The sequence below is a fragment of the Frieseomelitta varia genome, unplaced genomic scaffold (assembly GCF_011392965.1).
Source record: "Frieseomelitta varia isolate USP_RPSP 00005682 unplaced genomic scaffold, Fvar_1.2 scaffold_596, whole genome shotgun sequence".
Classification (NCBI taxonomy): Eukaryota; Metazoa; Arthropoda; class Insecta; order Hymenoptera; family Apidae; genus Frieseomelitta; species Frieseomelitta varia.
In genome coordinates this window covers 18,315-32,693 of record NW_025110363.1, presented here as the reverse complement: position 1 = coordinate 32,693, position 14,379 = coordinate 18,315, and the positions used below count along the sequence as shown (strand labels likewise).

Here is a 14,379-nt window from a genome sequence, read left to right as displayed (position 1 = left end):
TTTTTTGATGATAATAATAAATACAATCTAAATAACTTGGGTGTGTTGGCACGATGATCGAACGTCATGCAACCGAGAACAATGCGTGAGATGAACAAAATTCTGTATATGCTATATTGTATTTTATATTCTATATTGTAGACTTTTATATTTTATATTATAGACTTTTATATTCTATATTGTAGACTTTTATATTCTTTATTACAGACTTTCATATTTTATATTATAGACTTTTATATTCTTTATTACAGACTTTTATATTCTATATTATAGACTATTATAGCTACAATGGAGGATCTTAGTATTTACTATGATGATTTTTTACAATTTATCCATCATATTTTGAGCACATACTCAATAGATCTCTTAGATTGTGTTTCTTTTTTTTTATAATGATAATAAATACAATCTAAATAACTTGAGTGTTTGCACGATAATCGAACGTTATGTAACCGAGAATAATGCGCAAGATGAACAAAATTCTGTATTCTGTATATTCTATATTCTACATTTTATATTCTAGACTTTTATATTCTATATTGTAGCTACAATGGAGGATCTTAGTATTTACTATGATGATACTTTTACAATTTAACCATCATATTTTGAATACATACTCGATAGATCTCTTAGATTGTATTTCTTGCTTTTTGAAATCCTGAATCACTCTCAGAACGTTAGTTCTGACACGTTTGGAATATTCCAGTGCAATCTTATCAAGCCGAGTACATAACAACTTCTATAGAAGATTCAAGATAGATTTCTAACAATAAGACGAGTTCTTAATAGTCCTATGACCACCATGAAATAACACACTGTAAATAAGTGACGATCTGATAAATAATAGAAATAACATGCCGTATAATAGATATTGTGATTGGATGAGGGAAAAAGAAGATGTAAATTAAGCAATAGGGGCAGACTCTAAAGCACTGGTTAGAGAGCTGCGACAATATGAAGAGAAGGAACTGTTGGAGAAGTTAGTAAATGGTAAATACGTAGAGTAAGCTAGTTAATTAATCGGTAATTCACAACCAAATTGAATCCAACACCCTTAATATTCGATTCACTAAAAGTAATATTCGAATCGCACGATTCACACTTTATAATACTGCTTCAAGTTGTAAACAGTGATACAAATTCAATTATTTCTGTAATAATCCGCGGATTGATTATACTGCAAAATAAGTCGTTTCAAAGGCTAGGACCTTTTGCATCTTATTTCTAAGACATTAAACAACTATTTAAAACAAACAAAAAGATCGATTTTTTGAAAATGTCAGCAATTTTCCCACTATTAAAAACTGATACTTTCTCGACCTCATCCTAAAAGGACAAATTTACCCACACCGGTGACGAATAAACGCGGAGGAGAGGACCAGCCGACGACATTCGGCCCCTCGCGAATTCCCTCGCTTCGATCGCATTGCGGTACGATAAGTTACGATCTCTCTCTCTCTCTCTCTCTCTCTCTCTCTCTCTCTCTCTCTCTCTCTCTCTCTCTCTCTCGTCGATGTCCGAGAGACGGATGAAAAGAAGGAGAGAAAGAGCCAAGAGGAAAAAGGAAGAAAAAAAAAAAGGGAGAAAGACAGAAGCGAGCGAGCAAAGGCCGTGTCGCGATGGAAAAAGAAAAGCGGCACGGCGCCGTGCGACGGCTATTTCTGAATCTTTAGTCGGTTTACAAGTAGCGGGGTCACGGGCCGGCCCATAAAGAAGGCACGACTTACATTGCTGCTATGTGGGCGCGCACCGCGGAACTCTGCCATCTATCTCCGGTGGCTCGGGGGCGAACCCTGCGCAACCTCGACCACCGTACACGCTGGAGTCAACCGTGAACGAGAACGCCATTTTCAACGAAGAAACGACAGGAAGACGACAGGAGGAGAAAACGGGTAAGGAAATGTGTACGTACAATGGTGCGGGTAATTTGCGAGCTGATCGCCGACAGTAATTGCGTCGTATCTACACTGGCTGGTTGGTGAGCAGCTAATGCTAGAGCCCCGCGAGAAAATTCGAGTTTGAAGATTTATCGGAGTAAGATGTTGATGAAAGATTCGACGTCCTGCGTCCTGCTTGGCTGTGTATTTTGTGTAGAAGAAGAAATGGAACGATATGAAGAGAAAGGAAAAAGGGAAAGAAGAGGCAGAGGGGCGACGAGGTCGCGAGGAAGCTGCACTTTCTATCTCGAGTTTCGCAGCCACGCCGTCTACCACGAGTGAAACTCGGAGGGGAAAAATAACGGGAGAATGAGAGTTACGCGAACCGTACGGCCACGAGGAAGAACCTCTTAATCGGGGACCCGGACCTCTACAGGGCACAGGGGTCTAACCCCCGTGGACCTCGGCCGCGTCTCGTCGGTGTATCTCGTACTGGCTGACCTCGACACCCCACCATTCGACGCGTCGCATCATCGAGACGTTCCTTCCTCCCTAGTTCGTCTGATCGACTAATCATCGTTCCTTTTGAACTTGTTGAGAACATTTTATGCAACTGTTCTGGTTCGCGATAGCAGTTCGCCCTCGAGAAGCGGTGGGATGTTAATGTAGTGCAGTGAAGAGAAGAGAAAGCAGAAGTATCCTAGTAAAGCTATCACACCAGCTAGTATCGCACGTAGACGTGACATCATCTTCGAAGGAAATGAGCTCGCCGAACAGATGGAATGGATGTATTTTTGACGAAGGGGATATATATATATATGTATTCAAAGTGTTTGCGAGGTGAGGAAAATTCGCGAATTTTTCGGAGATAAAATTATGCCTCACTGAAACAGATAATATGTATGTCTTGTTACATGTTGTTCAATTAGTAATTACTAAAAATTTGTAATAGTGATTAGCAATTGCTAAAAATAGGAATTTAAATATAGAGAGACGTGGCAATCATTTAGCTGTGGTTTTATCAGAGACACCGTTTATCTATCTGCGTGGGATTTTGTTTCTTCTTAATTTTACATTAAGTCGTACGTAAATTTGAGCCGCTATTTCCCGAAAGTACAAATTTTTAAAAAAATATAATGACAGTTGTCTGAATTTTACACATTGGCTACAATTCACTGCAATAAATATTAACACGTTGACTGCCACGCGAGATTAGGCACACAACATATAATACAATACACAAATGCTTAATTTTTGCAATACAATATTAATTAATATTAATTAAGATATGAATCAAGATTAATTGTTTAACAGTGCATTTTTCTTTACTCCGTAATACCATCTGTACCCAGTCACCTATGATGTTCAAAATTTTTTACTCAACGACCATTCATTTTACTCGTTCGAACCAACGTCGTCATGGCAGCTATCAAAACACATTAACATATCGTTCATTACAAGATATACATATATATACACCGAATTACGCGACGAAGTGTCGAACATCAAAAAGATAAAAAGTATCGCAAGACGTTTGCAAGAGCGGCAACTGGTTTCGAGAAAGAAATGGAACAACGTTTCGCGTTTCGTCCGGGATAACGAAGAGAGTGGGAGCGCGACGGGGTTGACCAGCTACACGGGCAGTACGTGCAGTTTCGCGCGAAAACGAGAAGCAAAGAGAGAGAGAGAAAGAGAGAAGTGGAGGACCAGCAGTGGAGAGGGTAGGGTTGAGTAGCTGGGTGGAGGTTGCCGGGCAGCCATACGTATCGCGGTAAGCCAGAAAGGGGGTGCTGGTCGGGGTGTAGTCCGGGCCACCAGGGGCCGGGACCACAATTACACAGAGTGCGGTGCCGCAAAGCCCTTTCAGCCTCTACTCCTACAGAGATGATGGATTCGCGTTGTCTTTCCGGGCTCCCCGGGCACATTGTCCGCTCACCAGCCCGTGTCGTCCTCTGTTTACCGCCGCGTCTACGCGTGCACGCTTTTCGAGAATTGCTCGTTTCAATGAAAAGGAAGAGAGAGAGAGAGAGAGAGAGAGAGAGAGAGAGAGAGAGAGAGAGAGGATTGTGCGAGTGGCCGTGCCGAGCGTTGCCCGCTCGAATTCCTAGTACGTTCGCCGGATAGACGAACGATGTTCTAGCCGATGTCGCAATGACAACAGGATACGCGAACCCTGTCTCTTCGTCGTCGTATTCTCGGGGTGGAGGGGGGGATTTGTCGAGTTAATCGTTCTACGATCAACTTCTTTTTCTGGCCAGATGCCATTCGATGCGTCTCGAGTGCGGTTCAAATTTTTCGTCAGATACAGAACTGCGCAATGACAATGGGGAATCATCAGTTGTACAAATTAGTTGCACCTCGACAGGCTCTATTATATTTTTATATAGATTTGCTACTTGTTAGGTCGAAACGAATGTCACGAAAATAACAATTGTGAAGAAATGTTATTCTAAATAATATCAGAAGCAACCGAAATTGTACGGGTAATTTATAATTACGAGTTAATCGATTTGTCGAGTTAATCGTTCCATGATCAATTTCTTTTTCTGGCCAAATGCCATTCGATGCGGTTCAAATTTTTCGTCAGATACAGAACTACGCAATGACAATGGGGAATCATCAGTTGTACAAATTAGTTGCACCTCGACATGCTCCATTATATTTTTATATAGATTTGTTACTTGTTGAGGTTGAAACGAATGTCACGAAAATAACAATTGTGAAGAAATGTTATTCTAAATAACATTAGAGGCAACTGAAATTGTACGGGTAATTTATAATTACGAGTTAATCGATTTGTCGAGTTAATCGTTCCATGATCAATTTCTTTTTCTGGCCAAATGCCATTCGATGCGGCTCGAATTTTTGGTCAGATACAGAACTGCGCAATGACAATGGGGAATCATCAGTTGTACAAATTAGTTGCACCTCGACAGGCTCCATTATATTTTTATATAGATTTGTTACTTGTTAGGTCGAAACGAATGTCACGAAAATAACAATTGCGAAGAAATGTTATTCTAAATAACATTAGAGGCAACCAAAATTGTACGTGTAGTTTATAATTATGAGTTAATCGATTTGTCGAGTTAATCGTTCCATGATCAATTCCTTTTTCTGGCTTGATGCCATTCGATGCGGCTCGAATTTTTGGTCAGATACAGAACTGCGCAATGACAGTGGGGAATCATCAGTTGTACAAATTAGTTGCACCTCGACAGGCTCTATTATATTTTTATATAGATTTGTTACTTGTTAGGTTGAAACGAATGTCACGAAAATAACAATTGTGAAGAAATGTTATTCTAAATAATATCAGAAGCAACCGAAATTATATATGTATAATTTATAATTACACGCGGAACGATTTTGTCAATTGTGACGTCTTACATCGGGAGGTTTTACGTTAATTGCAACTTAAAAAAGCAACGCAAAGACGACGCAACGACGGAAAGTCGATCGCCGTTAATCTGCGACGGACGTCCGGCAATTGGTCGGTCGATAAACGAGAGAACGCGATTCGTCGCCGACGATCCTCTTTGACAGCCGTTGAATGAAAAAACGAATGAAAAGGAAAAAAAAAGAAACCAAGCACAACGGGAAATCGCGCGGTTGTCGCGCGGTGGGTGCACGCTACCTGCAACGTCGTTTCTCTTTATTCGCGGAGATGATTACGCGGAGCGCGAATGAACGAGCACGCGAAACGAAACGAAACGAAATGGTGGAAGGGGGTGGAGAGAAGGGCGGAGAGGAGCGGTGAGGAGAGGAGTAGAGAGGAAAGGAAAGGAAAGGAAACGAAACGAAGCGAAAGAAAGAGCGAAGCGAACGTGTTACCGAACGGTGTTTCAATCTCCATAATGACCGCTCTGTTCCCTTTCGGCCGGTGTGTGCGTCACACGGACGCCGGCACAAGGAAACCGAGTAGATGCTAATAACGGAGAAGCTCCATACTGTCCGTAGGCATCGCTCATTCAGAGACTTCTTTTGCATCCGCGTTTGTTCATCCTGAAAGAGAAAGCACGAACGCGCGCACGCGCCTTCTTCTCTCCCTCTCGCTTGTTTCTTTTCTTTTTTTTTCCTTTTTCCTCTTTCTCTCTCTCTCTCTCTCTCTCTTTTCTTCCTTTTTTTTTTTTTTTTTTTGCTTCTTTGCCTTTTCTGTTTCAGAGCGGTGCTCGCCGATGTGTTTCCATCGACGACGAGAGCAACACACCCGGATTCGTACCGAACGACGAGCATCGAGCATCTTCGAGTTTCGAGTTCCGTGACAACGAATTACGCCGGTTCAGCCACGATTGTCGCGATCGGAAACTGGGAGAAGGAATTAAAGCAAAGTCGAGAGCGTTCAAGCGACCGACTGTTGACTACAATAGTGAACAAAGATTCTACTACAAAAGTTGCTGAAGAAAATTTCGTGATTCAGCTAAAGTTATAAAAGACTGTTTCTTAACACTATTACGTATCGTAAGACATTATATTCACGGAGATCGGCACTTCGAATCGGAGGAAGGTTAGGAATCATGCGTGAATCGTCCTAAGGTACTTCAAGATCAGGAAGCAAAGTACGAATAGGAAAGCAGCAGAAGGTTTCACAGACAGAAATAGTTTAGCATTAGCAGCAAGCATAAGCTAGTATCTATAAGTACCGAGGTGGAAGTCTTGTCTTGTTCAAATAAATAATTCTGTGAAACTTTAAATAAGTATAATTTTTAGTTATACGCATCGCGTAACAGGGTCGTCGATTTGAAGAAACACAAAAGAAACGTTGCGTTTAAGAACGTTTTTCAACTCCTTCGCCTTTGAATTATAATATTTACACTCGTGCTTTCGATTCAAGAGACAAGAATTTTGAATTTTCAACTTTTAATTCTCTACAAATACAAATGATGTACGATTGAATCTGACACGATGCAACGTATTACAACAAAACCACCCCAAAGAGGAAACATCGTCGAGGATTATACCCAGACCGTTGCACTGATATAAAATGCGATTCGATTGATTTTTTCAGCTGATTTCAGTTCGCATTTACAATAATTTTTCAATACTCACAACGTACTGCACGGATCCCCTGTCAAAAGCATTTCCCGCGGGACTAAAAACGATTATAAAAAAAAAAAATCGATTAACAACATACGGAAGAATACAGATCCGCTAATAAATGATTCGAGGTACGAAAAAACACGCATCGAAAAATTTTAGCACTCCGCTAATCTTAAGAAAGAAAATCGCGGAGAAAAGAGTAGACGCTCTAGGTATTCGACTGTAGAATGACAACGGTGATCGGTTCGGGTTGCAGGTTATGGGTTATGGGTTACGGGCTATGGGTTATAGCGATCGGCAGAGGAGCCAAAGTGCACGGCATCCAATATGCAATAAACATACGAAGCTTTGACGTATTTAATAGTAACGTGGTCGTATAACGCTTGACACGCATGGAAGCTTTTATGGGGGATGGGTGGTATCTCTCGACCCGTTTCAGCCTCGGCCGTGTCTCTCCTTCCTTACCGACCGTTCGCCCCGATCCCTCACCGGACAAGAACCGAGCGCTCTGAGAGTCGCTGCCCTTTTCGCCCGACCACGGCTCGCTCCCATCTCTTTTTCTCTCCCTTTCTTCCCCCGGTGTTCTTCTCCACCACGCCGAAGGAATATAGCCTGTAGTTAATTGCGTGTCTGCGCCCAAAGAAGGATCCTTAGGCTGTGTGACGGCCGGTCGAGCCCTGCTACGGGCCCCGAGTAAACCGAGTCGTGCCGAGTCGTCGCCGTTCGTTTTCGACACATTTCCCGCTCCTTCGATCTTGTTGCATTTTGTTGTTCGTCACTTGCCCACGTTAATATGATCGCCGACGCCAGGACTTTTGTCACGTACAGTAAACAAACTTTTCGGTTCAGTAAACAAACGTTTACAATTATTATTAATATAATAAAACAAATATGTTATAAAGAAAAAAATTCAATTTTACTGCTTTATTTGTTAAATAATAAATAATATATATATAATATATATATATATATATAAATGTATTTAATGAATATATAATGTAAATATAATTTAGAAAAGTTAAATTTCATTATTTTATTTGTTAAATAATAAATAATATATGATATATATATATATATATATTTATTTAATTTTAAAAATTAATATTAATCTAATAATTATGTGAATGTTTTTAATTTATCGTCGGAAGCTAAAAGCTTATATTCAGCTTGTTATATGACATTAGATGTCTGACAAAAGAATTAACTTTTTTAAATTAAAATATAATAATAAATATTATAATAATTAAATCTAACCAACCATTAGAAATAATGGAACTACTGGGTGACTGAAGCATAAAATTTCCATCAGAAACGTTAAAAATAGAAAGAATAGAAAAACTTTACAGTACAATCTCATACAGGAACTTTTATTCCACGAAGAATCGTTTAAATCTCTAAAAATATACTGCTTTACATCTGTGAGATTTCTATAATATATATATATATATATATATATATATATATATATATATATATTCTATATATAATTCTAAAATTATAAAATCTTTCTATTATAATATATTCTATTCTATTCTATTAATATCTATAATTCTATTCTCTTCTATTGTAATTATACTAATCTATTATAATCATAATAAATTTTTCTATTATAATTATAATATATTCTATTCTATTCTATTAATATCTATAATTCTATTCTCTTCTATTGTAATTATACTAATCTATTATAATTATAATAAATCTTTCTATTATAATTATGATAATTCTATTCTGTTCTATTAATATCTATAATTCTATTCTCTTCTATTGTAATTATAATAATCTATTATAATTATAATAATTCTATTCTATTCTATTCTATTAATATCTATAATTCTATTCTCTTCTATTGTAATTATAATAATCTTCTATTATAATTATAATAATAAAATTATAATCTTTCTATATATAATTCTAAAATTATAAATCCGTCATTTTGACAATTTTTGGAAGTTCCTGTGTTGTATCTTTGAGGCATCTCTTCAGTTTCAAAGTACGTCGTTCGTTTTATTCCAAAGTGCGTTAGGAGAGGGATATAAAGTTCTTCTTTCTCCTCGAACATTGTCACAACGCGTAAAAATATTTCACATTGAGAACTTGCGGCAAAGATGGTCAAATTCTATAAATATTTTAGAATAAACTGAAACGAGGAGAAATATATGCACGACGGTGGCAAAAAGAGTTTCAAATACCGTAAATATAACCGAGATAGTATTACAGAACGAAGAATGTATTTAAAATAAAAAATGAATAATTCTTTCTCGTGAAATTCATCTCGCGAAGACCTCTAGGAACATGTAAAATATTTTAAGTGAAACACTGCAATGAAACGCTATCTGTTTTTGTTAAGAATCACATTTTACTTTTCACACTCGCCGCAGATTGATCATCGCTATTGTTTCCTTTTCTTCTCCGTTGCTTCTTCGAGAGCAATAAGCAAAACCACGTTCGAAACCTTCGCGCCGGTTACAATCGTAATCTCGTACCGATGAAGATAGCTGGCATCGATACTGGATCCCGATGAAATTGACACATCCATCCATCATTCGACATATGCATGGTATGCATGGGAACGGAGGACACGGGGACACCGGTGCGTCCCAGACCTGACCATGCATAATTCACGATATCTCCGCGGACCAGCTCAAAATCTCGAATAACAACCAGCACTCTCTCCTTCCTGCCAAACTTCACCTCGCTTCTGTTTCTTTCGCCTCTTACTCCCGTTGAACGTATGTACATATGTATACATACACTTCTCGTTCATAAATCACCGGACGCTTAATGAAATTGAGACGCGATTACGATTTACATTAGGAATGACTTGACCATTCGTAAAGAGTGCGAAGTTTTATTAACACTAGAGCTATCGACGTTCCATTGGTCAATAAAAAACGATCAACTCGTTCTACAGTTGTGAAATTCCAGCGTTTCGAATTTTCGGAGATTTAAATAATTGTTCGTGAAATAAAAGAGCGTGCAGCATTTCACACGCTGTGTCGCAAAGTTTTACACCCATCATTTTTACTTTTAGATTTTCCAGCGTCAAGGGCGTCGACTCGTACATTTCCCTATCAACTGATTCACACTGGCCAATCCTGTTTCTTTGATATTATGATTATAATGTAAAAAGAAATTCCGAAGGTTTTTTTCTTTTTTATTTATTTCGCTGATGTTTCTCCAGTTAGATTCTCTAGTTTTATGAGATTTAAAGAAATACTCGTAACACTGTGATTAGTAACTTCTAACCTAATTTCGTTACCATTGTCGGAATTCTTTAAGTAACTTGAACAGATGCTCAAAGTCTGTTTCAAGTCATCGTTCTGCTATTTATAATATAAAGCAATGCTAGGTATTATTTAAACAAAATGAACTTTTGTTTGAATAATTACATAATTCATGTTATTCGAGAGAATTATATTAAAAAAAAAAGTCGTAATAATCTTGTAATAATTACTTTTGTTCGAAATGAATAAGTGTCTAGTGACTTATGGACGGGACTGCATTTATTTTGATTAAATTTTAGTTAATAATTAAACGAACTCTTGCTGGTTGGATCCAATTATCTGAATTTTAAACTCTGATTATACGAAAAGTTCTACTAAATTTTGCAAAATTAAATAGAAACACAAATTTTACTAAATTTAGTAGATTTTACAAAATCTACTAAATTATATGAACGAAAAATCACTAATAAAGGAGAGGAAGTCAGTAGCAAGTTCTACTAAATTTTTTACAAAATTAAATAGAATGACAATACAAATTCTACTAAATTTCACTGAATTAAATAGAAATAAAACAGAGTTCTACTGAAAGCGTTAGATAGACTATAGTTCTACTACATCGAATTTGTATCCTCGCAATCGTTGATCAGAGAAAAGATCGGACGAGTTGGGAAATTCAAAAGCAAAATCCATTCTCCTTGGAAATTAATTCCATCGTTTCGTTAACGTTGCGACCCGCGACGACGCGTTTTAAATACGCCCGATTCTTATTTTAACACGCAATCATGCATATTTATGCCGGAAATGCTCGTACTTGGTAAACGATCGCCGCGTCCCGACTCGATCGCCGACACACTCTCGTAAACCTCAATCTTTATCGTCCGCTCGAAATTACTCCGCCAGCAAACCACCTCTCCCCTTCGAATCCTAGATGAAAATCTTCCTTACCTGCTCTTCCCGTTTTGCTTTCCCCGATTTCTCGGTCAGCTGACTCTGTCTCTTAAAATCGAGCGGCAGAAATCGACAAACAATTGCGCGGATCTCGAAATTAATATATATATTTTTTTTTTTTAAAGCAAACGGTGAGAGTAAGAAATAATAAATGACATATTTTAATTTTTATTCGAAGATTCAGGAATGAAAGATTATTGTAGAGATAACTTCTTATATGAGAAAAGACTTTGAACAAATTAATATTAGTCAATTTATTTGGAAATAGAGTTAGTTTGTCAGAAATAAAAGTTTATCAGAGATCAATTGTTATGCGAGGGAAGATTTAACAATTAACAAATTAATATTACTTTAGCTCGAGAATAAAAGAATTTAATTAACTTCTTTAAGAAAGAGGTTAGAAATGAAAGCCTTATTTTTAATAGGTAATTTTTTTTATATTTATAAAAAAAGACCTGAGAAGCAAATTAATATTATTTTAATTTACCAAAAGATTTATTAGAAGACAGAGGAATTCTCGAAGGCTTAATATTATTTTAATCTACTAGTAAAGAACTTCCGGTTTATGCGATTAAAGCTTAATTTTCTCAATAAAAGTATTTAGTAACATTCCCTGTTTCTTCTCCTTACCCACCACTTTATGTCTCATTCATTTATCCAATAAAGAATGAAACGGAATAAATCCTTTTTGCACGAGCGACGTACAGAGAAACGATGCATCACGATTATATTTACAACACGTAGAATTTAATTCTCAAGTAGTTTACACAGTGAAAGGAATACCTAAAATGACATAATGTTTCTCAATAAATAGAAAAATAAGAAAGACCCGTCGACCGCATTTTGAATTATTGATAAATAAAGAAATACAGATAAATATTAAAAAAATCCTTTTCTCTATTTAATAAAAAATAAATTAATTATAACTAGACTACAAAGATTTTTATGCAAATTCATGAAACAGAGATTTCTTTGAAAAATGATTAAAGAAATATAATCTAGATGAAGATTTCATCTGTTGAATAAGTATTACAATTTATTCGATCAAGCAAGTCAATTTTTATCTAAATTATCTGGTTAATTGGCTTTAATAAAATAATTCTTTTTTTTTCATTTTGTACTTTGTACTTTCTTTCTACAAATAATTTCTGATTTTGTTGCATAAATTTCACCTTTCGTCGAGATTATTTGTCATTTCATTCGAATGAATTCGTAACAGAATAAAAGATTATTTTGCAGGTGATTTACTAGAACCCGAAAAGAAGTTACTTTTTTCCAAAATAATAAATCAGCTAAATTTGTTATTATAATTTATGAATAGAAATATATATATATATATACATATAAATAAAAATTTTATAAAATAGTATTTTAAATCAAAATGTAGTACATTTAAGAATAAATGAATTATAAAAAATTTTACTTTTGAATAATTATTTTTAATATTAATTTGAAAGAGGATTTAATAGTAAATTAATTAAATTATTTCAATCGAATTATTATTTCAAATAAAATTTGTCCAACGATCGAGCGTCGAATTAACAATTCGATCCGATTTCCTTCACCGTCTCGAAGCCGTCTCTTCGTTCTCAAGCCCGATCGAAAATGAAACCCAAAAAAAAAAAAAAAAGGTCCTATAGCCTCGTCGACCCTTGGCCTAATTTTCTTCCCCATCAAATCGTCGAATATTCAGCACGGTGAACGCTTTGTACACGACAGTTCTCCGCACCGGTCGAGCGATCGAGGACGAGACTGATTCGATCTCCTCGTGCCACGTCTCAACCAACTTGTCCCTTATTTTGGGCGTGACGAGTTCAACGCGCGGCCAAATAAAAGAAACTTTCCCTCTTTCGAATCGTTCGAATTAACTCGTTGCGTTAAAGTGCTCGAGAAAAGGAGAGGACGGTTTCTTTTCGGTGGTCAAGTTCAAACGAAGATCCTGGGGCAAAAAAATTGGGCACGTTTACGTTTCGAAAGTTGATGGAAACTGAATTGACACGTACAGTGACTTGCCATTAATGTTCAGACGCGAAGTATTGAAACTGTTACGATTCTAATGAAGAGATAATTATGTTAAATAGTTCTAATTGATATAGAGAAATAATTGATGGGACTAAACTTGGGCTCACTTTCAAAGCTTGTAAGAGAGCCTCTAATTTTGAAATGCATTCGTTCATTTTATTTCAAGATGCTTTTACTACCGCGTGGCAAAGTAAATAAAGATACTTTTTTTACTCGATTGTCATGGCTGAAAAATTGTTTCATATTTTATTCATGAATAACTGAATCTACAATGGAAATTTGAGGATCGAAGCCTCCTCTTTTACAATGATCCACTAAGACTCGATGTGCGATTTCGAAACGAACCTCGACGAAAATGTTACGACTTCTCGAACTTTTGCTGGTTGAATCTAACATTCAAAATTTAATAAAATGACCAAAAAAATAAAAAAAAAATCGTACATCAAATGATCGAGGATCGTTATAAAGGAGAGGCTTCAATCTTCAAATCGATCGTAGGTTCAATCATGATAAGAATTGTTTCAACATTTTTATGTTGACAATTATATGACAATTTACATTATTATTATTAATATGCATTATGTTATATTGACATTATTATTATTAATATGCATTATATTATATTGACAATTATATGACAATTTGCATTATTATTAATATGCATTATGTTATATTGACAATTATATAACAATTTGGATTATTATTATTAATATGCATTGTTAACATTATTATTATTAATATGTATTATATTAATATGCATTATTATTAATATTATTATTAATATGCATTATATTAATATGCATTATATTATATTGACATTATTATTATTAATAAGAATTATATTATATTGACATTATTATTATTAATATGCATTATATTATACTGACAATTATATGACAATTTGCATTATTATTAATATGCATTACGTCATATTGACAATTATATAACAATTTGGATTATTATTATTATTAATATGCATTATTGACATTATTATTATTAATATGTATTATATTAATATGCATTATTATTAATATGCATTATTATTAATATGTATTATATTAATATGCATTATTATTAATATGCATTATATTAATATGCATTATATTATATTGACATTATTATTATGAATAAGAATTATGTTATATTGACAATTATATGACAATTTGCATTATTATTATTAATATGCATTATGTTATATATTGATATTATTATTTTAATATGCATTATATTATATTAACATTATTATTCTTAATATGCATTATATT

The 14,379-nt window shown here is 35.4% G+C and overlaps 1 protein-coding gene across 1 annotated transcript; it reads left to right on the top strand.

Annotated features, from left to right (window-relative positions):
- Nucleotides 1-2,526: 2,526 nt before the first annotated feature.
- Nucleotides 2,527-6,850, top strand: LOC122534439. Its single transcript, XM_043665074.1, has 2 exons — nt 2,527-2,717; nt 6,042-6,850. Exons 1-2 carry the CDS (start codon nt 2,638-2,640, stop codon nt 6,307-6,309), a joined length of 348 nt encoding a protein of 115 aa, XP_043521009.1. The 5' UTR covers nt 2,527-2,637; the 3' UTR covers nt 6,310-6,850.
- The last annotated feature ends 7,529 nt before the right edge of the window (nt 6,851-14,379 follow it).